Raw genomic sequence first — 26,613 nt, 5'->3', positions numbered from 1 at the left:
GTTGTGGGTCTGTCTTTGTATTTATAAGCATCTTCAGTGATATCTATGCACTGTGATGTCTATTCTTCAGAATGCATTATCTTGCATATATTCCAAACTAGACAGAGGGGTGTAGGTGGCTACAGGATGTTTTTTATCTATGTGTATTCCTGTGGAACAGCTACTGTATGTTTGAATGTGCAGACTGTGTAAAGGTAAAGAATGCATCCATTTTGATACAATTAGGCATCATTCCCACCCCAATTAGCAGAGTTCTGCAGCTCTGGTATCAGCCTTGCCAGGATGGAGCTTGTTACTATGGAAACTGGGCTGGCCTGGAGCTATCTTGTAGATATTGTCTACTATATTATACCTGTGTATGGGCTGGCCTTTCAATATGTCTGTGTGTGGATGAATGTAGATGCACTCAAAAAGACTAGACATGCTATTCAATCACAACCTGTAACCGGGTTTCCTGGATAAGTGAGACTTAACACTTTTCCCTCTTTGAATTAATATGCTGTTCAGATAGCATTCTGGAAAAATGTATGAATTATACTGCAAGCCCAAGGAGTACTGCATAGGGGATATCTCTCTCTTTCTTGCTCTCTCTTTTTCTCCCCTCTCTCTATCTTTCTTGCTCTCTCTCTCTCATTCCAACCACAGTTCTAAATGGACCACTCTTTGGCTCTATGTTGTTGAAAGGATAATGATGATGATGCGTGTGATGGCAGCTTTATCAATGTTTCACTTTAAATATGAACATATATCGGTAATGTTTACTTGGATTTGGAAATATAGACTCATAAATCCATTCACCACATTCTTTATAAAGTACTATAAAAATAAACAGGTCATTTTTCTTTTACATATTTCAGCATTTCAGTTGAAGTGATTCTTTTGAACTCTTGGGCTCTATTCAATCTGTATTGCTGAAGCGTTACAGAAAGCGCACTAGAAATGTAAAGCTAATTTCCTATTAAGCTGACACTTACAGCGTTTACCGTGAATGCAGTCTCTGCTAACGCGGGAACATTGCCTTTCAATTTCAATAACGCAGTAACGCTGAATTCCCGCGATATGGATTGAATCGAGCCCCTTGTGTCTTGGTGGTATGACTGGGAGGAAGAGGCAGGCTGTTTGGTACATGCATGTCTTGGAAGAGAGCTCTCCTAAATGTGTGTTTGATGCAAAAGATCTTCAGGGATATTTATGATTCCTGACTTTAATACCAAAAAGATTATGTTTCTTCAACCATTCCCCTCTGACTCAAACCCAATGTAATAAAAATAAAACGACATACAATCAAGACATATTCACAGACAGAAATGTCAGATCAAATGTGGTCCTCTACTCTTACTATGTGATAAAGAAACTACCAAGACGAACAAGACTATATTTGACAGACTGTGGTTTTCTCTAAGAGGAGTCTGGATTGTAAACCTCCAGCAACTGTAACTTGTCTAGAAATATGTCATACAGAATTACTCAAACAGATATGGTCATGACACAACAGACTAGCAAATCACAAATTCCTATAGGTAACCTCCTTTATCTATATAAAAATAAATCAGGTAAGACAATCTAAAAGTGTGGATATCTTTTAAACACGTGCACTCAAACAAACACACACACACACACACACACACACACACACACACACACACACACACACACACACAGGCTCAAACACATACTCACATATGACTAAGGCCAGGTTTGGGACTAGGGGGGCACTAGTAAGTAGCTTATTGGCATCTTCTGGAATCCCTACACTCTTAGAAAAAAAGGCGCTACCTAGAACCTAAAAGGTTCCAGGTAGAAACCTTCTGGTTTCAAATATAACCATTTTGGGTTCCATGTAGAACCCTTTCCATAGAGGGTTCTACATGGAACCCAAAATGGTTCTACTTGGAACAAAAAAGGTTTTTTACCTGGAGCCAAAAAGGGTTCTCTTATGGTGAAAGCCAAAGAACCCTTTTGGAACCCTTTTTTCTAAGAGTGTAGTTTACTACAGTGTGAGCTGGGCTGGGGCTCAGGGTGGAATGGGACAGTGGTCAGCTGAGATAGATAGACCTGTAGGAGAATATAGGGGATGACTGTCTTGCTGTTTCCTGCCTCCCCCCTCATCCTGCCTCACCGCTGAATTGGACCACCACAGCTTCAACCAACCAACAGACCATGTCCCTTCCCAGCATGCTTTGCTTTGACCTGCTCCCACGTCTCCCTGTGGGGCCCCTGCTCATTTGGGTTTGTGGGAGTTCTTTGCCCAGTTCTGTGGTAGCTAGTGTACTGTGGCTAACAGGAAGGGAGGGAGAGGAGGGAGAGTGGTGTTCTTTATCTATCCTACAAGTCTATTCCCAGAGTATTCAATACCACACCAAAGCCCAAACGCTGCCCTGAATCTCTCTCACTTCCTGGCCCTTTCTGTCAGTTTGTAAAGGGATTCTGCACAGTGTCTCTTTCCTTCTCTCTCTTTCTTTCTCTCTCTCTATCACTTTCTCTGCCTTCCACACAGCACCTTGTCCGTGTTTCACTGGATGTCCCTGACGTAAGTCTTCCTTGCTCCAGCTCCCTTAACGCTGGCCATGCTATCCTCTACTCTGCCCTATCTCTGTAGCTCAGAGACTCTTGTCGATGGTACTAGACTTTCCTCTGTCCCCTTTGTGCCTGCGGGGCAGCTCCGGAACCACATGGTTCTCCGTGTGGCCCCCGCTCCCCCGCGTCCCCCCATCCAGGCCGGGGAATAGGCAGTTCTGCCCCAGCATCCGCTGGGTGGTGCTTGGTGCCAGGTGGTTGATGCCTCTCTGGTTGTAGCCGCTGTTGATGTTTCTGTTGCGTTTGGGGGGACTGGAGCCGGCCAGCAGGCGCTCTGAAGGGCTGGTGGCCTCCGACATGTCCCGTAGGTGCTCGTCTTCGTCTGTGTCGGCGTCAATGTACTTACTGATGGAGGAGTCGTGGAAAGTGAAGACGGCCGGTGTGGAGGTCAGGACCGTGGTCAGGGTGGAGCTGTCAGGGGACTTGGTAGGGGTCCTGCTGCTGGCCGTGGTGTAGATGGACGTCTCTGGGCTGAGCAGGGAGTGGTCAGACAGGACGGAACTGTCTGAGAGAGGACCACCGCTGCTGGGGGAAGGGCCTGGTCCTGGTCCTGGCACTGATTCCCCTCCACTGCTCCGGTAGTTCACCTTGTAGGAAAGGCCGCCACCTTTCAGAGGGTTATTAAAGTGACGAGTGTTGCCAGAACCTGCGGCCTTCACAGCAGAGAGTGGATCCAGCAAGGGCTCATGCTCCAGTGTTGTCTGGAGGCCAGGGTTGGTGCTGACCCGCCCAGAGAGGGCCGTGACTGGGCTGATGTGGGAGAAGCGGCTGGTCTCCTGGGCCAGGAGGGCCAGGCCGGAGGCTGGACTATGGGCGTAGACAACACGTGGATTCTCCTGGAAGTCTGCAGCACAGCTGATGTAGCTGTCAATACTAGACAGGCTCTTCATGTCCCCCACCCCCTCTCGGCCCCCTAGCATAGGGTCCCCTGGACCCCCAGGGATGGTCCCCAGCTCCATCTCATCCCTATCCCTCTGCCTGCCAGCCCTGGAGCTCTTGTCTTTGGCGTTGAGGTTGGGCTGTGACTGGGTCTTGGCCATTTGGTTATACATCTCCTCCAGATTCTGAGCATTGAGCCCCTGAGGACTGGAGGCCCTGGCCTTGCTGGGGGAACCCGTCTGTGACTCCACAGGGTTGAAGGAGTGGGCCGAGCTGGTCTCGGAGGCGGTGGTGGCCCGCTTGGGTGTCCACTTCCAGTGGCTGGGCGAGAGGTGGTTGTCTTGCGTTAGCGGCCTCTCGCTCTTCTCCACCACCACGTCCATCAACTCGGCGCTGCGGGCGAATGCCTCCTTCATGTTCATAGAGACGATGCTCCCGTTGCGTTTCGCCCTCTCCAGTGCCTCCCGCCGCTTCACAGCTTTCTCCTGGCGCTTCTGCTCCTTGTAGAACTCAGAGAAGTTGTTGACGATGATGGGAATAGGCAAGGCGATCACCAGCACCCCTGCGATGCAACAGAGACCACCCACAATCTTCCCCAGCAGAGTCTTAGGGTAAATGTCCCCATAACCCACCGTGGTCATAGTAATGGTGGCCCACCAGAAGGAGGCCGGGATGCTTTTGAACTTGGTGTCATCCTCGTCCTTCTCAGCGAAGAAGACGAGGCTGGAGAAGATCATGATGCCCATGGCCAGGAAGAGGATGAGTAGACCCAGCTCATTGTAACTCCTCTTCAGGGTGAAACCTAGAGACTGCAGCCCCGTGGAGTGACGAGCCAGCTTCAGAATCCTAAGGATACGCATGATCCGGAATATCTGAACCACCCTCCGGACGTTCTGGAACTGTAGAACACTCTTGTTGGACTCGGTCAGGAAGATTGTGACATAATAAGGAAGGATGGCCAGCAGGTCGATCACGTTTAGGGGACCTTAAAGATCAGATAAGACAGTCGTTTATTCATCCTTATAAGGGGAAATGTATTTGCACCAGCTAAAACATACAACACCAATAAATACATTACAATGGCCACAGACATTGATTGCATATTAAAAAACTAAAGTGTTCACCTTTGATAAACTTCCATTTGGTGGGCGATGAGAGGAAGCGGAGGAGGTACTCCATAGTGAACCAGGCGATGCAGACGGCCTCTACGTGGGCCAGCTGGGGGTTGTCTGAGGCGTGGCCAAACTCGTCTGTGTCCTGCAGCTCAGGCAGGGTGTTGAGGGACAGGGCGATGGTGGACAGCCCGATAAACAGGATGGATATGATGGCTAGGATCTGGAGAAAAGAGAGCGATGTTATCAGTGAGGAGGATCTGTGACACAAAGGCTGCGTTTACACAGGCAGCCCAATTCAGATATTTTTTCGACTAACTTTTGACCAATCACATCAGATCTTTTTCAGAGCTGATCTGATTGGTCAAAAGACCAATTAGTGAAAAAAAATATCAGAATTGGGCTGCCTGTGTACACACAGCCAGAGACATTGGCTGTATCCTAAATGGCACCCTATACCTTATATAGTGCACTGCTTTTGACAAAGGCCCATAGGGTGCCATTTGGGACTCAGACAGTATGGGACTCAGTGTCATTATCAAATACATTATCAGTATCATAATCTAAAGTGCTAATATTTTGCTGTGCAACCGGGAGTTTTATTTTGGGAGCACTGGACGACTCTGGGAAAAAATCTCCCAGATAATAATTGTTGTAATGATAAGGCTTCGCTGTACCGTTGTTTCTGAGCGCCCTAGAGAAAGAAGCGAGTGCAGATTAATTTGTGTCATGGTTGCACCATTACTACAGTGAAAACGGCTTGCATCTAACCCAACCATTTCAAAAGATCTGGGACCTCATTTGTAACAGTTGCGTACATTTTACACTAAATATCAGCCTGCGCCGTTTCTGAAAATACTTATCCTAAAACTATGCGTGTGTGAATGAGCATTGTAACTCCTCCTGAAAAACGCCCATCATTCACCTTCTATGGTGACAATAACGCCCTTATTTGCTCCTCCCAGACCTGGACTAAAGCATCCGCCAACTCCTGGACAGTCTGTGGTTCAACGTGGCGTTGGTGGATGGAGCGAGACATTATGTCCCAGATGTGCTCAATTGGATTCAGGTCTGGGGAACGGGCGGGCCAGTCCATAGCATCAATGCCTTCCTCTTGCAGGAACTGCTGACACACTCCAGCCACATGAGGTCTAGCATTGTCTTGCATTAGGAGGAACCCAGGGCCAACCACACCAACATATGGTCTCACAAGGGGTCTGAGGATCTCATCTTGGTACCTAATGGCAGTCAGGCTACCTCTGGCGAGCACATGGAGGGCTGTGCGGCCCCCCAAAGAAATGCCACCCCACACCATGACTGACCCACCGCCAAACCGTTCATGCTGGAGGATGTTGCAGGCAGCAGAACGTTCTCCACGGCGTCTCCAGACTCTGTCACGTCTGCCACATGTGCTCAGTGTGAACCTGCTTTCATCTGTGAAGAGCACAGGGCGCCAGTGGCGAATTTGCCAATCTTGGTGTTCTCTGGCAAATGCCAAACGTCCTGCACGGTGTTGGGCTGTAAGCACAACCCCCACCTGTGGACGTCGGGCCCTCATACCACCCTCATGGAGTCTGTTTCTGACCGTTTGAGCAGACACATGCACATTTGTGGCCTGCTGGAGGTCATTTTGCAGGGCTCTGGCAGTGCTCCTCCTGCTCCTCCTTGCACAAAGGCGGAGGTAGCGGTCCTGCTGCTGGGTTGTTGCCCTCCTACGGCCTCCTCCACGTCTCCTGATGTACTGGCCTGTCTCCTGGTAGCGCCTCCATGCTCTGGACACTACGCTGACAGACACAGCAAACCTTCTTGCCACAGCTCGCATTGATGTGCCATCCTGGATGAGCTGCACTACCTGAGCCACTTGTGTGGGTTGTAGACTCCGTCTCATGCTACCACTAGAGTGAAAGCACCACCAGCATTCAAAAGGGACCAAAACATCAGCCAGGAAGCATAGGAACTGAGAAGTGGTCTGTGGTCACCACCTGCAGAACCACTTCTTTATTGGGGGTGTCTTGCTAATTGCCTATAATTTCCACCTGTTGTCTATTCCATTTGCACAACAGCATGTGAAATTTATTGTCAATCAGTGTTGCTTCCTAAGTGGACAGTTTGATTTCACAGAAGTGTGATTGACTTGGAGTTACATTGTGTTGTTTAAGTGTTCCCTTTATTTTTTTGAGCAGTGTATATATATATATATATATATATATATATATATATATACACAGTACCAGTCAAAAGTTTGGACACACCTACTCATTCAAGGGTTTCTCTTTATTTTTACTATTTTCTACATTGTAGAATAATAGTGAAGACATAACAAATATTAAATAACACATATCGAATAATCGCACCAACTGTTGTCACCTTCTCACCAAGCTGCTTGGCTTTGGTCTTGTAGCCCATTCCAACCTTGTGTAGGTCTACAATCTTGTCCCTGACATCCTTGGAGAGCTCTTTGGTCTTGGCCATGGTGGATAGTCTTGAAGCCAGTGTGCTGGTTCCAATCAACCACCCCACAATAAAAAAGCTGACAAGTCTTTGTGTGTGTTTGGTTGGAAGCTCAGCCTAATGCAGGGGGACTGACTTGGAACAGTTATTAACTGATGACCCACTTATCTGACTACAATTGCCAGCTAGCTATGAGTAAGCATTAGAGTGAGAGATAATGCTTAGCCAGCAGAATGGCAACATAAATCTGACAGTTCAACCAAAATACAAAAAGGTCAAACAATGGATGGAAACATATTTTAGAGCATAAGGAAGCCCTAATGCAGAAAACTACTATTGTTAAATGTAAATTAATGCAAATTATTTTTGGCATTATACATTATAAGTGTATGTTTTATTCTCTATCTAAAAGGTTGAATACAAACCCTGTTTTAGAACAAACAAGCCATATGTAACAGTAGCTTTATTCAAAAGTATTCCAACTGTATTGAAATACAAATTAATTCCAATGGTAGTATATAAACTCAGCAAAAAAAGAAACGTCCCTTTTTCAGGGCCCTGTCTTTCAAAGATAATTCGTAAAAATCCAAATAACTTCACAGATCTTCATTGTAAAGGGTTTAAACACTGTTTCCCATGCTTGTTCAATGAACCATAAACAATTAATGAACATGCACCTGTGGAACGGTCGTTAAGACACTAACAGCTTACAGACGGTAGGCAATTAAGGTCACAGTTATGAAAACTTAGGACACTAAAGAAGCCTTTCTACTGACTCTGAAAAACACCAAAAGAAAGATGCCCAGGGTCCCTGCTCATCTGCGTGAACGTGCCTTAGGCATGCTGCAAGGAGGCATGAGGACTGCAGATGTGGCCAGGGCAATAAATTGCAATGTCCGTACTGTGAGACACCTAAGACAGCGCTACAGGGAGACAGGACGGACAGCTGATCGTCCTCTCAGTGGCAGACCACGTGTAACAACACCTGCACAGGATCGGTACATCCGAACATCACACCTGCGGGACAGGTACAGGATAGCAACAACAACTGCCCGAGTTACACCAGGAACGCACAATCCCTCCATCAGTGCTCAGACTGTCCGCAATAGGCTGAGAGAGGCTGGACTGAGGGCTTGTAGGGCTGTTGTAATCCTCACCAGACATCACCGGCAACAACATCGCCTATGGGCACAAACCCACCGTCGCTGGACCAGACAGGACTGGCAAAAAGTGCTCTTCACTGACGAGTCGCGGTTTTGTCTCACCAGGGGTGATTGTCGGATTTGCATTTATCGTCAAAGGAATGAGCGTTACACCGAGGCCTGTACTCTGGAGCAGGATCGATTTGGAGGTGGAGGGTGCATCATGGTCTGGGGCGGTGTGTCACAGCATCATCGGACTGAGCTTGTTGTCATTGCAGGCAATCTCAACGCTGTGCGTTACAGGGAAGACATCCTCCTTCCTCATGTGGTACCCTTCCTGCAGGCTCATCCTGACATGACCCTCCAGCATGACAATGCCACCAGCAATACTGCTCGTTCTGTTCGTGAGGGCTAGGGCCATTCCCCCCAGAAATATCTGGGAACTTGCAGGTGCCTTGGTGGAAGAGTGGGGTAACCTCTCACAGCAAGAATTGGCAAATCTGGTGCAGCCCATGAGGAGGAGATGCACTGCAGTACTTAATGCAGCTGGTGGCCACACCAGATACTGACTGTTACTTTTGATTTTGACCCCCCCTTTGTTCAGGGACACATTATTCAATTTCTGTTAGTCACATATCTGTGGAACTTGTTCAGTTTATGTCTCAGTTGTTGAATCTTGTTATGTTCATACAAATATTTACACATGTTAAGTTTGCTGAAAATAAACGCAGTTGACAGTGAGAGGACGTTTCTTTTTTTGCTGAGTTTATATCCCAAGATAGGTCCCAAGGTTACTGTTGTCTGATCTTGATGTTATCTAACAACAGTAGTGCTTTAACCTGGGGTTAACTGTAGTAACATTGGATATAATCCATCTCTCCAGAGCATGTATGGAACGTGAATTTCATAAAAATAGTGAAACATTAAAAAAGTTATTATTTTTGGTTAACACTATACTAAGTATATTCACGTCACTAAATAATTGATTAATACACACTGTTTTGCAATGAAGGTCTACAGTAGCCTCAACAGCACTCTGTAGGGTAGCACCATGCTGTAGCCGGAGGACAGCTAGCTTCCATCCTCCTCTGGGTACATTGACTTCAACACAAAACCTAGGAGGCTCATGGTTCTCACCCCCTTCCAGACGTACACAGTAATTATGACAACTTCCGGAGGACATCCTCCAACCTATCAGAGATCTTGTAGCATGAACTGACATGTTGTCCACCTAATCAAAGGATCAGAGAATTAATCTAGTACTGAAAGCATAAGAAACAGCTAGCTAGCACTGCAGTGCATACAATGTGGTGAGTAGATTACTCATAGAGAGAGAAAGACAATAGTTGAACAGTTTTCAACAAATTAATTTATTCGATGAAGGAATGAAGGAGAAGCAAGAGAGAGAGAGAGATTTAGTTAAAAATATATATATTTCACTTTCACTTACTTAACTAGCAAATGCAGCTAGCTAGTTTAGCCTACTCAAACACCCGGCTCAAACAAAGGGATGCTATGTTAGCTAGCTGGCTATGACTATCCAACACAAAACTGGAACTCTTCCAAGTAAATATAAGTGTTTGGTTTTACAAATGTATTGCCACAGGGGCCCGGAGGTGTAGCTGCTAAACTGCTTACTGACTGTACACTGTACTGCATGATTGTAGTGGGTTTACTAATGCATTAGTTCTATTAGCTACGTTGACTATGATGTTACTTTAGCTAATATAGTGACAACGATGTAGGCTGTGTGTAGAGGTTATGATATGGTTTGGCTTGGAAAGTTTTTTTTGCCTGGTCACATACAGCTGATGTGTCGTGCATTGAAGTACACAAGGGAAGGGAAAAGGTTAGAGAAGGAACACAACGTGGCTGCTATGAAAGTGAACTGTGTCTACGTGTGATCAGGGGTGTATTCATTCCGCCGATTCTGTTGAAAAACATTTCTTAAACGGAACGAAACAGGCATAAAAATACATGAATTTGTCCAATAGAAACTCTAATTTGCAACTGTTGGACTAATGATTACACCCTAGATCAGCTAGATGCAGGCAAGAGTGTGCAAGGTGGTATTGAATGTATCAGTGTCTGTCCATGTGTCACTGTCTGTCACCTCAAATCTTTCTCTCGACCTGTGTGCACCTACGTTGCAAACTTTCGTTCATAGGCTAGGTTGTAGCAACCTCATGATGGGTATAGGGAAAATTATCATGTAGTAGCCTAAACCTATCGATGTTACATTGAACTGGGTGAATGGAATATGAATGACAGTCATCCAATATGCTGTAATAGAAATAAGGCCATGCTCATGTTTTTTTTTTTTTATCGTCCTCACTCATCTTGAACGGCACCGACCGCCACTGGTGTATTTGTTATGAAACTTTAACTGAAGGTTAGCCTCAGGCTCAGTGTGGCTAGTCCAGTGTGACAGGTCTAAAAAAAGCCCATAGTCTCCCACGTCACACGCGTACACAGACACATGCACACACACACATGCACGCATGCGCACAGGCACACGCACGCACACACACACACACACACACACACTGGGGAACACTTTACGGTCTGTCTGCCTGCCTGGCTGCCCATTACTCACAGTGACTTATCCATGTTTCCCCCTAGCTGACCATTCAGGATATCACTCTGTCTGGCTCTTCATTCCTTTTCCATTGATAAGAGTATTAGGAGGAGATGATGGAATCAGCACTTCTCAATCCCATAGCCTAAAAGGGAAAAATCCAGCCGATGCTTTCTCTTCATGAGCTCCCAGAGCCAGCCCAGACATTATAATACAATAGGCCTCTGTAGTGACTTGACTGAGTAATAATGATTCAGAGAAGCATAAACTGACATGTGCTTTAATACATGGATTTAGAGCTATTATAATGATCCCATGCTGCTGCTTCTGTTCCAACCACTGTGTGTTTGTTATGATGGGTAATTGCTGTTTGTATTTAATGTGCTCCCACGTGTGTTTGTTTTGTTTGTGTGTGTCTCGTAAACACACACACACACACACACACACACACAACTGTCCCGCCGACTGTTCAGTCCAGTCTAGTCCAGCTAGTCCAGAAAAGTCCAGCCAGTCCAGTCCAGTCCTAGTCTCTCGAGCCAGACGACTTACTTCAGCAATATTTGAATGCCTATAGGCTTATGTTTTTCCAAGGTCCAGATTTCCACCTGTCTCTCTTCTCTCTCACATACTCAGATTAGGCTACAGCTACTCTATGGCCTACAACTCATCAGTAGATTAGGCTACTAGCCAACAACTCAGCGTTCATTATCCTTAACTCACCCTGACAACTTGCCAACTCATCTGTATATATATTTAATATTTTATTTATTTTTATTTTTATTTTCGCATTATTTTATTTCACTTACTCCTGCATGTGGAGCTTGGAGACTAAGATTTTCACTGTACCCTGCAATCACACCTGCAACCCTGCACATGTGACTATTAAACACTGAATCTAATTTGAAAGTCGCTCTGGATAAGAGCATCTGCTAAATGATGTAAATGTAAATGCAAATGAATCTGAATCTGTAGTATTACTCACCTGTATTATGTCCTTGTTCACCCATACTACATGCAGTCTTACAAAATCACTAGTTTACAAATGGATGACCCAACCACAAGGGCATAGGCACGGGTGGGCCTGGGTGGGCTCAGGCCCACCCAATCAGATTGAGCAATGTACTTGTCAGTCTTTCAAACAGGACCGTATTTGTATTTTTCTTTAACACAGTACTTGACTTGGGCAGGAGCTCACCGTAACTGAGAACCGGCACCTCAACTTTACTTCTGCTTGGGTTCCTGCACGTCCTATAGAATATTAGCAAAAAAGTATTGAGTAGTTCCTGCACCTAAATATAAACTGTACCGGCACCCATAATGAATACTGGCCTAAACATGCATACGCCATCCACTTGGAATTCATAGCAAGCAGTGGGGAGGGGGTGGGAAAACGAAAGGGATATATATTGAGAATAATTATTATAATAATACCTTTTATTTGGCAGATGCCTTTCAGGACACTCAAGGACATCTTACATAAAATCTAGTGCTGTACATAAAATAATTGTCATTTAGGCCTTTGTAATGAATTTGAATTATGCTTGATTATTTACCCACCCCAAAAACAAAACATCTGCTTATCAGGCTAGGTTACACTGTGTAGGTTACTCACCATTAACTAGCTAGATAAGACTCACTAGCCAACGTGGCTAGCAAAAACAAGTAAAATGGCCAAACAAAGCTCAAGGTTACATTTTTTCAAGAGACCGTGCATTTGCCAAGTTATTTGATATCAGTCCCCATCTATATAAATCACTGATTGCATTGATCTAATCGAGGGCCTTACTAAGCTAACATATGGAATTGTTTAAAGATAGTCATACCAAGGATAATTTAGCTATTTGATTTTGACATTTAGGACCCCTTAAGGTATCCCCTAAAAATATTTAAAAAATGATTTATTGGAACATTGAATTTGGCCTTATTGCTATGAGCCCATAGAAACACATTGAATAACAGCTTCATGCATGGATAAACAGATAGTACACAAAGATTCTAAAGGAAGTTTGTTCTGAAGTGTCCTCCATCATTCTTAAATGGAAGACATTTGGAACCACCAAGACTCTTCCTAGAGCTGGCCGATCCACCAATGAGGCCTTTATGGTAGAGTGGCTAGACGGAAGCCAAAAGGCACCTAAAGGACTCTCAGACCATGAGAAACAAGATTCTCTGGTCTGATGAAACCAAGATTGAACTCTTTGGCCTGAATGCCAAGCGTCATGTCTGGAGGAAATTTGGCACCATCCCTACGTTGAAGCATGGTGGTGGCGGCATCATACTATGGGGATGTTTTTCAGTGGCAGGAACTGGGAGACTAGTTAAGATCGAGGGAAAGATGAACGGAGCAAAGTACAGAGAGATCCTTGATGAAAACCTGCTCCAGAGCTCTCAAGACCTCAGACTGGGGCGAAGGTTCACCTTCCAACAGGACAATGACCCTAACCACACAGCCAAGACAATGCAGGAGTGGCTTCGGGACAAGTCTCTGAATGTCATTGAGTGGCCCAGCCAGAGCCCGGACTTGAACCCGATCGAACATCTCTGGAGAGACCTGAAAATAGCTGTGCAGCAAAGCTCCCCATCCAACCTGACAGAGCTTGAGAGGATCTGCAGAGAAGAATGGGAGAAACTCCCCAAATACTGGTGTGCCAAGCTTGTAGCATCATACCCAAGAAGACTCGAGGCTGTAATCACTGCCAAAGGTGCTTCAACAAAGTACTGAGTAAAGGGTCTGAATATTTATGTAAATGTGTAATACATTTGCACACACACAAAAAAAACGTTTTGCTTTGTCATTATGGGGTATTGTGTGTAGATTGATGAGGGAAAAAACAATTTAATCAATTTTAGATTAAGGCTGTAACGTAACAAAATGTGTAAAAAGTCAAGGGGTCTGAAAACTTTCCGAATGCACTGTACAGTTGGGCTAGCATAGCATAGGGTAATACACAGGATACAATTAGCGGCTACATTATACATTTTAGTCATTTAGCAGACGCTCTTATCCAGAGCGACTTACAGTTAGTGAGTGCATAAATTTTTTCATACTGGTCCCCGTGGAAAACGAACCCACAACCCTGGCGTTACAAGCGCCATGCTCTACCAACTGAGCTACATGGGACCTAGCATGATAAACAAGATATACAAAGAAGCTAGCATGCTATGCTAGCAGGGAACAGGCTGTGGGTAGTAGCACAAAGTATATACAGTGGAGGCTAGCACGCTAGGGTAGTAGGTCTCAGGCTATAGGTAACAGCATACAGTATATACAGTACAATAGACACCAGCAAACTAGGCTAGTAGGCTTCAGGCTATAGACCAGCATGGAGAGCTGTGTAAACCCCATGCAAAGTACAGTTAGCAGTTAGCTGCTAGTGGGGATAATGGTTAGCGGAAGCATGCTCAGATGCTAAGATGTAAACTGGCCAAAGTAATGTGGCCATTTTGGATGTGGCTAGGAAGTGACTGGGACGTGATGACGTCATAGGCCGGCCATTTTGGGTGTGTGACACCAATGACTGGCTGGCAGCCATCTTGACCCATAGTAACTAATGGGGAGAGATTTTACCTCATGACCTGAATAGCTAAGATACACATAAACTATGCCATGAGGGCATAAACAGGAGAAAATGAAATGACTAGTACCCAGGCATGAATACCAACATACTAACTTCAATAAGGCATGTATAAACATGCAGTTATAGTACTATGGAGCTTATAACGTACAGACATATTAAATATACACATGAACCCTAACATGTTAGTGACACACTAACACACAGGTAGGAGGTCCAGGGTGTAGGATTGTCCAGGAAGAAAAGGTCTCACTGATCAGTTGGTGTGGAGACATGTATACAGGATGTGCTCAACTTTGGCTCCAAAATGCAACTGAAGAGTTCAGAGATTGTGTTGGGGGTTCTCCTGCCCCTGGCTAGGCCACTGATCAGCTGACCAGGTCACATGACACAGGTCAGGAGAGAGTTGCCCCTAGCAACAGAGTTTCCATGGGCCAGAGGTGTGAAACCGGGGGATAGTAGCCAGTGGCGGTTCTAGACCATTTCAATTGGGGGTGGGCCAGTCTGGGGCCAGTTGTACTGTTAGAGGGGCCAGTTACATTACACATTATTGTTGTCATATTGTTTTCTTCACTGCATTGCAGGCATTAATAAGCAAACGACCATGTTTATAATCATTCAACAATGTATTATTTGCATTTACATTACATTTTTACATTTGCATGACATATTCAGTATCAGTTACATCAACTCTACGGTTTTTGTGGTTTCTTGCAAAAAGATCAGCAAATTCATCTAGATTCAAGGCCTTTGCCCTCCTTGACTCAATACTTAATACACCTAAATTGCTTAATCTCTCATCTGACATTGTGGACCTAAGATACGTTTTCACCAGCTTTAGTGCAGAAAAACTCTGTTCACAAGAAGCGGTACTAACAGGGATTGAAACAGCTATTTTGCACAGTTTAAAGAGCTCAAAGAAAACGTATTTATAAGACTCAATGAATAATGCTAGCTCTACTACACCTGAGGGTCTCTGCATGCCACTCTGCATTTTCCTTTGTAAAATTATTCTGAACTGATGTAGTTCATGCCCCAAGTCCTCAATATTTGATTAATACACTCTAGCAAATGGAAATAGGGACTTTTCTTTGAGAAATGCATCACTTTTGGGGTTTAGAGTTTGGATGCCATTCATTATGTCACAGGTTTTTGCTAGAGAACCGTCTGTTAAGCTCATTGAGCATCTGATCTAAGACAGGGTAGAAAAAGGTTGTACGAAAACTGTCTTTATCTATTTCTGAATCTGACCTACTGTACTGAATACACAGTCTCCATTCAATTGAGAGCTTTTTTGGTCGTTTTGCAGGGGGCTGTACTGCAGCATCACATTGCTCAGCTGTGTTCAACACTTCATTCCATAGGTCATCAAAAAATGACTCATCCCTGTAGTCATTCAACTAAGGCTTCAACTAAATCAACAGCCTTTGACAAGTCAAGTGATGAAGACTGTAGCATATCTGATAGAAATGTTGCTTCTCCAAAAACCTTATGGAGTGTAACAAGGCACACAATGAATTGTAAATCTATCTGTGCAAGCAGACCTCGTGCCTCAACAGATCTGTCACCGTTGTGTTCTTGGACTATGTCTTGCAGGACTCGCTTAATGGCAGGCAATCTACCCATAATAGTATGTAGAGCCATATATCGACATGCCCAGCGAGTGTCACTTAAGTCTCTGAAGCTCTCTAGGTGCACCTGGGTACATCTCTCTTTGTACGCTAAGCCATTTTTGATGCACATATGACCCAGATGTGAAGACATAGTCTTTCTAGTAAGGAGAAGAACTGTCCTACCTCAGGGACAGCTTTGACTGTATCCACTAAAACTATGTTTAGACAGTGTGCACTGCAGTGGATGTAAAAGGCATGCATTGCTTGTTTTTTAATGCGTGCCTGGACGCCTGAATGCTTGCCACTCATATTTTATTTATTTATTTATTTCACCTTTATTTAACCAGGTAAGCCAGTTGAGAACAAGTTCTCATTTACAACTGTGACCTGGCCAAGATAAAGCAAAGCAGTGCGATAAAAACAACAACACAGAGTTACATATGGGGTAAAACAAAACATTAAGTCAAAAATACAACAGAAAATATATATACAGTGTGTGCAAATGTAGCAAGTTATGGAGGTAAGGCAATAAATAGGCTATAGTGCAAAATAATTACAATTAGTATTAACACTGGAATGATAGATGTGCAAGAGATTATGTGCAAATAGAGATACTGGGGTGCAAATGAGTAAAATAAATAACAATATGGGGATGAGGTAGTTGGGTGGGCTACTTTCAGATGGGCTGTGTACAGGTGCAGTGATCGGTAAGGTGCTCTGACAACTGATGCTTAAAGTTAGTGAGGAAGATAGATTCTCCAGCTTCAGAGATTTTTACAATTCATTCCAGTCATTGGCAGCAGAGAACTGGAAGGAATGGCGGCCAAAGGAGGTATTGGCTTTGGGGATGACCAGTGAGATATACCTGCTGGAGCGCATACTACGGGTGGGTGTTGCTATGGTGACCAATGAGCTAAGATAAGGCGGGGATTTGCCTAGCAGTGATTTATAGATGGCCTGGAGCCAGTGGGTTTGGCGACGAATATGTAGTGAGGACCAGCCAACAAGAGTGTACAGGTCACAGTGGTGGGTAGTATATGGGGCTTTGGTGACAAAACGGATGGCACTGTGATAGACTACATCCAATTTGCTGAGTAGAGTGTTGGAGGCTATTTTGTAAATGACATCGCCAAAGTCAAGGATCGGTAGGATAGTCAGTTTTACGAGGGCATGTTTGGCAGCATGAGTGAAGGAGGCTTTGTTGCGAAATAGGAAGCCGATTCTAGATTTAACTTTGGATTGGAGATTCTTAATGTGAGTCTGGAAGGAGAGTTTGCAGTCTAACCAGACACCTAGGTATTTGTAGTTGTCCACATACCGTATTTTCCGCACTATAAGGCGCACCGGATTATACAATTTCCATCCCCAACTATAACATTTTCCGTCTAGATAGAACTGCCAAAGGGGGTGGAGTTGCAATCTACTGTAGAGATAGCCTGCAGAGCTCTATCATACTATCCAGGTCTGTGCCCAAACTGTTTGAGCTTCTACTTCTAAAAATCCACCTTTCCAGAAATAAGTCTCTCACTGTTGCCGCTTGCTACAGACCCCCCTCAGCCCCCAGCTGTGCCCTGGACACCATATGTGAATTGATTGCCCCCCATTTATCCTCAGAGTTCGTACTGCTTGGTGACCTAAATTGGGATATGCTTAATCCCCCAGCCATCCTACAATCCAAACTAGATGCCCTCAACCTCACGCAAATTATCAACGAACCTACCAGGTACAACCCTAAATCCGTAAACATGGGTACCCTCATAGATATCATCCTGACTAACATACCCTCTAAATACACCTCAGCTGTCTTCAACCAGGATCTCAGCGATCACTGCCTTATTGCCTGCGTCCGTAACGGGTCCCGCGGTCAAAAGACCACCCCTCATCACTGTCAAACGCTCCCTAAAACACTTTAGCGAGCAGGCCTTCCTAATTGACCTGGCCCAGGTATCCTGGATGGATATAGATCTCATTCCGTCAGTAGAGGATGCCTGGTTGTTCCTTAAAAGTAATTTCCTCTCAATCTTAAATAAACATGCCCCATTCAAAAATACAGAACTAAGAACCGATATAGCCCCTGGTTCTCCTCAGACTTGACTGCCCTTGACCAGCACAAAAACATCCTGTGGCGTACAGCATTAGCATCAAATAGCCCCCGCGATATGCAACTTTTCAGGGAAGTTAGGAACCAATATACACAAGCAGTCAGGAAAGCAAAGGCTAACTTTTTCAAACAGAAATTTGCATCCTGTAGCACTAACTCCAAAAAGTTTTGGGACACTGTAAAGTCCATGGAGAATAAGAGCACTTCCTCCCAGCTGCCCACTGCACTGAGGCTAGGAAACACTATCACCACCGATAAATCTACAATAATCGAGAATTTCAACAAGCATTTTGCTACAGCTGGCCATGCTTTCCATCTGGCTACCACTACCCCGGCCACCAACTCTGCACCCTCTGCTGCATTTTGCCCATGCCCCCCCCGCTTCTCCTTCACACAAATTCAGACAGCTGATGTTTTGAAAGCGCTGCAAAATCTGGACCCCTACAAATCAGCTGGGCTAGACAATCTGGACCCTTTCTTTCTAAAACTAGCCGCCGAAATTGTCGCAACCCCTATTACTAGTCTGTTCAACCTCTCTTTCATAACGTCTGAGATCCCCAGAGATTGGAAAGCTGCCGCGGTCATCCCCCTCTTCAAAGGGGGTGACACTCTAGATCCAAACTGCTACAGACCTATATCCATCCTGCCCTGCCTTTCGAAAGTATTTGAAAGCCAAGTTAACAAACAGATCACCGACCATTTCGAATACCACCGTACCTTCTCCGCTATGCAATCCGGTTTCCGAGCTGGTCATGGGTGCACTTCAGCCACGCTCAAGGTCCTAAACGATATTATAACCGCGATTGATAATAGACAGTACTGTGCAGCCGTCTTCATCGACCTGGCCAAGGCTTTCGACTCTGTCAACCACCGCATTCTTATTGGCAGACTAAATAGCCTTGGTTTCTCAAATGACTGCCTCGCCTGGTTCACCAACTACTTCTCAGATAGAGTTCAGTGTGTCAAATCGGAGGGCCTGTTGTCTGGACCTATGGCAGTCTCTATGGGGGTGCCACAGGGTTCAATTCTTGGGCCGACACTTTTCTCAGTGTATATCAATGATGTCGCTCTTGCTGCTGGTGACTATCAGATCCACCTCTACGCAGACGACACCATTTTGTATACATCTGGCCCTTCATTGGACACTGTGTTAACAAACCTCCAAACGAGCTTCAATGCCATACAACACTCCTTCAGTAGCCTCCAACTGCTCTTAAACACTAGTAAAACTAAATGCATGCTTTTCAATCGAACGCTGCTGGCACCCGCCCACCCGACTAGAATCACCACTCTCGACGGGTCTGACCTAGAGTATGTGGACAACTACAAATACCTAGGTGTCTGGTTAGACTGTAAACTCAACTTCCAGACTCACATAAATAATCTCCAATCCAAAGTTAAATCTAGAATCGGCTTCCTATTTCGCAACAAAGCCTCCTTCACTCATGCTGCCAAACATGCCCTCGTAAAACTGACTATCCTACCGATCCTTGACTTCGGCGATGTCATTTACAAAATAGCCTCCAACACTCTACTCAGCAAATTGGATGTAGTCTATCACAGTGCCATCCGTTTTGTCTCCAAAGCCCCATACACTACCCACCACTGTGACCTGTACGCTCTTGTTGGCTGGTCCTCACTACATGTTCGTCGTCAAACCCACTGGCTCCAGGCCATCTATAAATCACTGCTAGGCAAATCCCCGCCTTATCTTAGCTCATTGGTCACCATAGCAGCACCCACCCGTAGTCTGCGCTCCAGCAGGTATATCTCACTGGTCATTCCCAAAGCCAACACCTCCTTTGGCCGCCATTCCTTCCAGTTCTCTGCTGCCAATGACTGGAACGAATTGCAAAAATCTCTGAAGCTGGAGACTCTTATCGCCCTCAATAACTTTAAGCATCAGTTGTCAGAGCACCTTACCGATCACTGCACCTGTACACAGCCCATCTGAAATTAGCCCACCCAACTACCTCATCCCTATATTGTTATTTATTTTGCTATTTTGCACCCCAGTATCTCTATTTGCACATAATCTCTAGCATTCCAGTGTTAATACTATTGTAATTATTTTGCACTATAGCCTATTTATTGCCTTACCTCCATAACTTGCTACATTTGCACACACTGTATATATATTTTCTGTTGTATTTTTGACTTAATGTTTTGGTTTACCCCATATGTAACTCTGTGTTGTTTTTATTGCACTGCTATGCTTTATCTTGGCCAGGTCGCAGTTTTAAATGAGAACATGTTCTCAACTGGCTTACCTGGTTAAATAAAGGTTAAATTAAAAAAATAAAAAAAATTAAAAAATAAGGCGCACCTTCAATGAATGGCCTATTTTAGAACTGTTTTCATATATAGGGCGCACCGGATTATGAGGCGCATAGAATAGAAGATACTGCAGTCAAACGTTTGACTGGGGTTGCGTTATGCATCCACTAGATGGAGCTGTGCTAAAGGGAATGTCAACAAAACAGTCAGATAAAGTCAAACTTTATTAAGCGTTCTGACAACTCCGTTCACTCCCATGGTGACGTTGTTCAAACGTTAATGTGCATATTAACAATATCTCCCAGCCCAGCTCACTCTTCTCCCAAACGTGGAGGGGAACTTTTCCCTGATTCAGTAAACACGTAGTAAAAGAAACAGTCTGATACCACTAAATCAAACGTTAGTGCATAACTCAACATTGTTCAGTTACGTATAACACGTAAAGCTCACTTTTTCAGTTCATTCCCCGTCCACGAATCCCTCGAATTCTTCTTCTTCAGTGTCCGAATTGAACAGTTGGGCGACTACGGCATCCAACCTGCCCGGCTCCCTCTCGTCATTATCCGAGTCAGTGTCGCTGCTGTTGCCTGGCAGTTCAGAGATTATTCCTGCCTTCGTGAAAGCTTTGACCACAGTTGAGACTGATATATCAACCCAGGCATCCACGATCCATTGGCAGATAGTGGCGTAAGTCGCCTGGCGCTGTCTCCCCGTCTTGGTGAACGTGTGTTCGCCTTCTGTCATCCACTGCTCCCACGCAGCTCGCAGTCTAGCTTTGAACGCCCTGTTGACACCAATATCTAGCGGCTGGAGTTCTTTAGTTAATCCACCCGGAATGACGGCAAGCTCCGAATTAGTTTGCTTCACCTGTTTTTTGACACCATCGGTGATATGGGCGCGCATTGAGTCGTAGATCAATAGGGACGGAGCTGTGTGGAAAAAGCCACCCGGTCTCTTGACGTAAATTTCTCTCAGCCACTCACTCATCTTTTCCTCATCCATCCATCCCTTCGGGCTAGCTTTGATGACGACGCCGGCTGGAAAGTTTTCTTTTGGCAAGGTCTTCCTCTTGAAAATAACCATGGGTGGAAGTTTCTGGCCATTAGCCTGGCAGGCGAGAACTACAGTGAAGGATGACTTCTCATTCCCTGTGGTGCGTACAGACAACGTACTGGTCCCCGTTTTCTACACAGTGCGGTTCACGGGAATATCAAAGGTGAGTGGAACCTCGTCCATGTTGGTGATGTGCTCTGGCCGGATCTTCTTTTCAGTGATCTTCTTTTTGCAGTATCCGCGGAAAGTGACCAGTTTTTCTTGGTAATCTTTTGGCAGTTGCTGCGATACGGTAGTTCGTGTGCGGATGGAGAGATTACGTCTTTTTATAAAACGAAAGCACCAAGAAGGACCGCCTCGAAATTCATCGATGATCATGTCCCGTGCTAGCGCTGTTGCCTTCATTCGAATAGTGACTGTAGAGACGCTTCTACTTGCTGCTCTCTGTTCAACAACCCACTGTTCGAGTTTGTCCTCTAACTGTGGCCATCTCGCTTTGTTCCCTCGGAAACTCTGTTTAGTCTTCTTTACTTGGCGCAGGTCATCTTCTTGCTTCCTCCACGTCCTCGCTGCTGCTCTGTTCCCATATTCTACTGCGTGACCGACAGCCTTGAGCTTGAACTCTGCGTCGTAAGCGTGTCTCTTGAAAGGTGCCATTTTGGGGTCTTTATACACACACAAGTGGTGTGGGACTGTGAGTAAGCACAGTACCGGTGTTTACTGACTACGGTAGCCGTAATGCTGCAAGCGGTGCAGCTTTGTAGTTTACCAGTCGTACTGAAACATTTCATTATTATTACATTGTTTTTATTGTTTTTTCATACTGAAACATTTTGACAGAGCGCCTTGAGCGCCGTGTACAACCAGTATGGATCAACCAATTAACCAATTGATCCATATATAAGGTGCTCCGGATTATAAGGCGCACTGTCGTTTTTTGAGAAAATTAAAGGCTTTTAAGTGCGCCTTATAGTGCAGAAAATACGGTACTCTAGGTCAGACCCGTCGAGAGTAGTGATTCTAGGCGGGTGGGCGGGTGCCAGCAGCGTTCGATTGAAGAGCATGCATTTAGTTTTACTATTGTTTAAGAGCAGTTGGAGGCTACTGAAGGAGTGTTGTATGGCATTGAAGTTCGTTTGGAGGTTTGTTAACACAGTGTCCAATGAAGGGCCAGATGTATACAAAATGGTGTCGTCTGCGTAGAGGTGGATCTGAGAGTCACCAGCAGCAAGAGCGACATCATTGATATACACAGAGAAAAGAGTCGGCCCAAGAATTGAACCCTGTGGCACCCCAATAGAGACTGCCATAGGTCCTGACAACAGGCCCTCTGATTTGACACATTGAACTCTATCTGAGAAGTAGTTGGTGTAGAACCAGGCGAGGCAGTCATTTGAGAAACCAAGGCTATTTAGTCTGCCAATAAGAATGCGGTGGTTGACAGAGTTGAAAGCCTTGGCCAGGTCGATGAAGACGGCTGCACAGTACTGTCTATTATCGATCGCGGTTATAATATCGTTTAGGACCTTGAGCGTGGCTGAGGTGCACCCATGACCAGCTCGGAAACCGGATTGCATAGCGGAGAAGGTACGGTGGGATTCGAAATGGTCGGTGATCTGTTTGTTAACTTGGCTTTCATAAACTTTTGAAAGGCAGGGCAGGATGGATATAGGTCTGTAACAGTTTGGATCTAGAGTGTCACCCCCTTTGAAGAGGGGGATGACCGCGGCAGCTTTCCAATCTCTGGGGATCTCAGACGTTACGAAAGAGAGGTTGAACAGGCTAGTAATAGGGGTTGCGACAATTTCGGCGGCTAGTTTCATAACTGAATCACCGTCAGATGCTTGGCCTACTAGGTTGTTTTTGTATTCAAGACCATGACTTTCTAATATGTGTATGATTTTGTCAGTAAGCCCTGCTGCATCTAGTCGATCAGCCGATTCAATGTGGAGAAAGCTCTCATGGACACCTCCACTGAAATAGTACCTGAGTACTAGAGATATCTGCTCCTTTTTTTACATCTTTTGTTTCATCTGCCATTATGCTAAAGACCTCACTGTCTTTCACTTCTTATATAATTTTTGTTCGAACCATGTCTGCCAAACAACTCAGAACCTCATTCTGAATCCCTTTGCTTGTGTATTTTGCATTATGAATGGAAGTCACCCTTTTTTTCACAGTTGTGTCATGCTTAGCTATTGTTCCTTGGATTGCCATGAAGTTCCCTTTATTATCAGACTCTGCAGACTCATCGTGTCCTCTTTGAGCAATGTTTTGTGTGGCTGTAAGTAGTAGTACTTATCCTATTGTTTTAATATAGTCCCGATTTTATTGAACCTGTTTGTTGTGTTCCTTGTTTAGGGCATTTACCAGTGTTGTATTACTTTTTACAGCTTTCTGATAGTCTCTCCATGTAATCATTGCTTGTTTGTGCCGCTTAGACCTTGCATGAATTGCAAATCCCCCCTCTTTGTAAGTTGCCTTCTTCCAGTTGTTAAAACCCAATTTTGAATCAAATACAGTATCTGAGACTTTGGGAGGGCTAAAATGCCTGCAGGCGTAACAAAACACTGAGTCAGATTTTTTTGAATATTCAAGCCAGGGGTAGATGTGGTAGCAGGCCGCCTTGAAGCTCCTCCTCCTGTCCCCCATCAGAGTTCTTGGTACATGTTCATCACTGGCTGCACCGGTGGGTCCTCCCGGGATTTGCAGATATCTGTCGATTTATTTGTATTTTTTTTAAAGTATCTATTTGGGTAAATTTAGCCACATACAATAGCCATCAGACAACTTCTGAAATCCATCTGATATCTATTTCACAAGCCCAATAGCATGTTAACTGAGATCATTCATTTAAATCATAAACCGACACATTTCTATACACCATATAAACTGACTAATTGCACTGCTTTACAAGTAACCACAGATTTATTCAACATCACAAACCTGATGGTCCACTGCTTGTGGACGCACATGGCTCCTCTGTTGGTGTCTCACTCTCAGCCTCTACCCCCTCAGCCTCAGTCTCTCTATCTGTCTCACTTTCCTGCTCTACTATGCCTTCAATCTCAGTCTCTCCAATGGACAAGTCTTCCTGCTCTCTCTCTGCAGGCTCTCTTCTCTCTCTTGCTCTCTCCACACCTGAACCCTCTGGCTCTGTCTGACTTTCTGCCTTGTCTTTTCTTTGGAACAAGGACATTATGTCCTTTTTTCTATTCATGTTGGTGAGAACTATAGAGCAAAAGCAATGGGGACCAAGCTTATTAATTCATTTACTGAAAATAATTGACTTGCTAGGTAGCTAGCTTTCATGTCTAACCTTTTAACGTTATAATGCATTTACTGAGTGTGGTTTAAGTAAAAGCACTCAGCACCATGCGTTTTTGATCAAATATTATATCCTTTTTCATATTGCGATACATTTTCGATGCCTGACTGTTAGAATTACAGTGAGGGAAAAAAGTATTTGATCCCCTGCTGATTTTGTACGTTTGCCCACTGACAAAGAAATGATCAGTCTATAATTTTAATGGTAGGTTTATTTGAACAGTGAGAGACAGAATAACAACAAAAAAATCCAGAAAAACGCATGTCAAAAATGTTATAAATTGATTTGCATTTTAATGAGGGAAATAAGTATTTGACCCCCTCTCAATCAGAAAGATTTCTGGCTCCCAGGTGTCTTTTATACAGGTAACGAGCTGAGATTAGGAGCACACTCTTAAAGGGAGTGCTCCTAATCTCAGCTTGTTACCTGTATAAAAGGCACCTGTCCACAGAAGCAATCAATCAATCAATCACATTCCAAACTCTCCACCATGTCCAAGACCAAAGAGCTCTCCAAGGATGTCAGGGACAAGATTGTAGACCTACACAAGGCTGGAATGGGCTACAAGACCATCGCCAATCAGCTTGGTGAGAAGGTGACAACAGTTGGTGCGATTATTCACAAATGGAAGAAACACAAAATAACTGTCAATCTCCCTCGGCCTGGGGCTCCATGCAAGATCTCACCTCGTGGAGTTGCAATGATCATGAGAACGGTGAGGAATCAGCCCAGAACTACACGGGAGGATCTTGTCAATGATCTCAAGGCAGCTGGGACCATAGTCACCAAGAAAACAATTGGTAACACACTACGCCGTGAAGGACTGAAATCCTGCAGCGCCCGCAAGGTCCCCCTGCTCAAGAAAGCACATATACAGGGCTGTCTGAAGTTTGCCAATGAACATCTGAATGATTCTGAGGAGAACTGGGTGAAAGTGTTGTGGTCAGATGAGACCAAAATGGAGCTCTTTGGCATCAACTCAACTCGCCGTGTTTGGAGGAGGAGGAATGCTGCCTATGACCCCAAGAACACCATCCCCACCGTCAAACACGGAGGTGGAAACATTATGCTTTGGGGGTGTTTTTCTGCTAAGGGGACAGGACAACTTCACCGCATCAAAGGGATGATGGACGGGGCCATGTACCGTCAAATCTTGGGTGAGAACCTCCTTCCCAGGTCCGTTTGACGGAGGCAAATGGATCCGGTTATAATAATACCTCAAAGGGCTAGGACAATGAATGGATATGCTAGCTCCTTGGTTAGGGGGTCTAGTATGACTATTATTCGTATTATGCCGTATCCGCCTAGTTTGAGAAGAACAGCAGCTAGGACTATAGAACCCGCGATTGGGGCCTCTACGTGGGCTTTGGGGAGTCAGAGGTGAACCCCGTATAAAGGTATTTTTACAAGAAAGGCTAAGAGACAGGCAGCTCATCATAGCTTGTCCCCTCATGTTAGAAGGTGAAGGGGCTGTGTATATTGCAGTGTTAATATGGACAGTGTTCCATTGTCATTTTGTAGAAGGAGGAGGGCTACAAGGAGGGGTAGGGAGCCGGCTAAGGTGTAAAATAAGAAGTAGGTGCCAGCACTGAGGCGTTCTGTCTGGTTGCCCCATCGGGTGATGATAATTAGTGTTGGGAGAAGTGTGGCTTCAAATATGATGTAGAATATAATGATCTCTGTGGCACCGAATGCTAAAATTAAGAATATCTGGAGAGAGACTAAGAGAGAGATGTAAGTCCGTTGGCGATTAAGGGGCTCAGGATTAATGTGGTTCTGGCTGGCGAGGATTATTAAGGGAAGTAGCCAGCAGGTTAACACCAGTAGGGGTGTCGATAATGGGTCTGTGGCTAAATAAAGGTTGGAGGAGGTCCAGCCAGTTTCTGATGACCACTTGAGCCAGGATAAGCTTGCTAGGGCAATAAGT

General features: G+C 44.9%; 1 protein-coding gene across 1 annotated transcript in view; it reads right to left on the bottom strand.

Annotated features, from left to right (window-relative positions):
• Positions 1–1,817: 1,817 nt before the first annotated feature.
• The window catches only part of kcnb1 (potassium voltage-gated channel, Shab-related subfamily, member 1), a 66,673-nt gene continuing 41,877 nt past the window's right edge, over positions 1,818–26,613 (bottom strand). The window contains exons 3-4 of the mRNA XM_041887862.2: positions 4,581–4,791; positions 1,818–4,441 (exon numbers count right to left, since the gene is read on the bottom strand). Of these exons, the coding sequence (XP_041743796.1) occupies positions 2,601–4,441; positions 4,581–4,791 (2,052 nt within the window). The 3' untranslated portion in view covers positions 1,818–2,600. The remainder of the gene's footprint in view (positions 4,442–4,580; positions 4,792–26,613) is intronic.

The sequence above is a fragment of the Coregonus clupeaformis genome, chromosome 10 (assembly GCF_020615455.1).
Source record: "Coregonus clupeaformis isolate EN_2021a chromosome 10, ASM2061545v1, whole genome shotgun sequence".
In the NCBI taxonomy this organism is placed as follows: domain Eukaryota; kingdom Metazoa; phylum Chordata; class Actinopteri; order Salmoniformes; family Salmonidae; genus Coregonus; species Coregonus clupeaformis.
The sequence above is the reverse complement of the archived record's forward strand: the minus strand, read 5'-3'. Positions and strand labels throughout refer to the sequence as shown.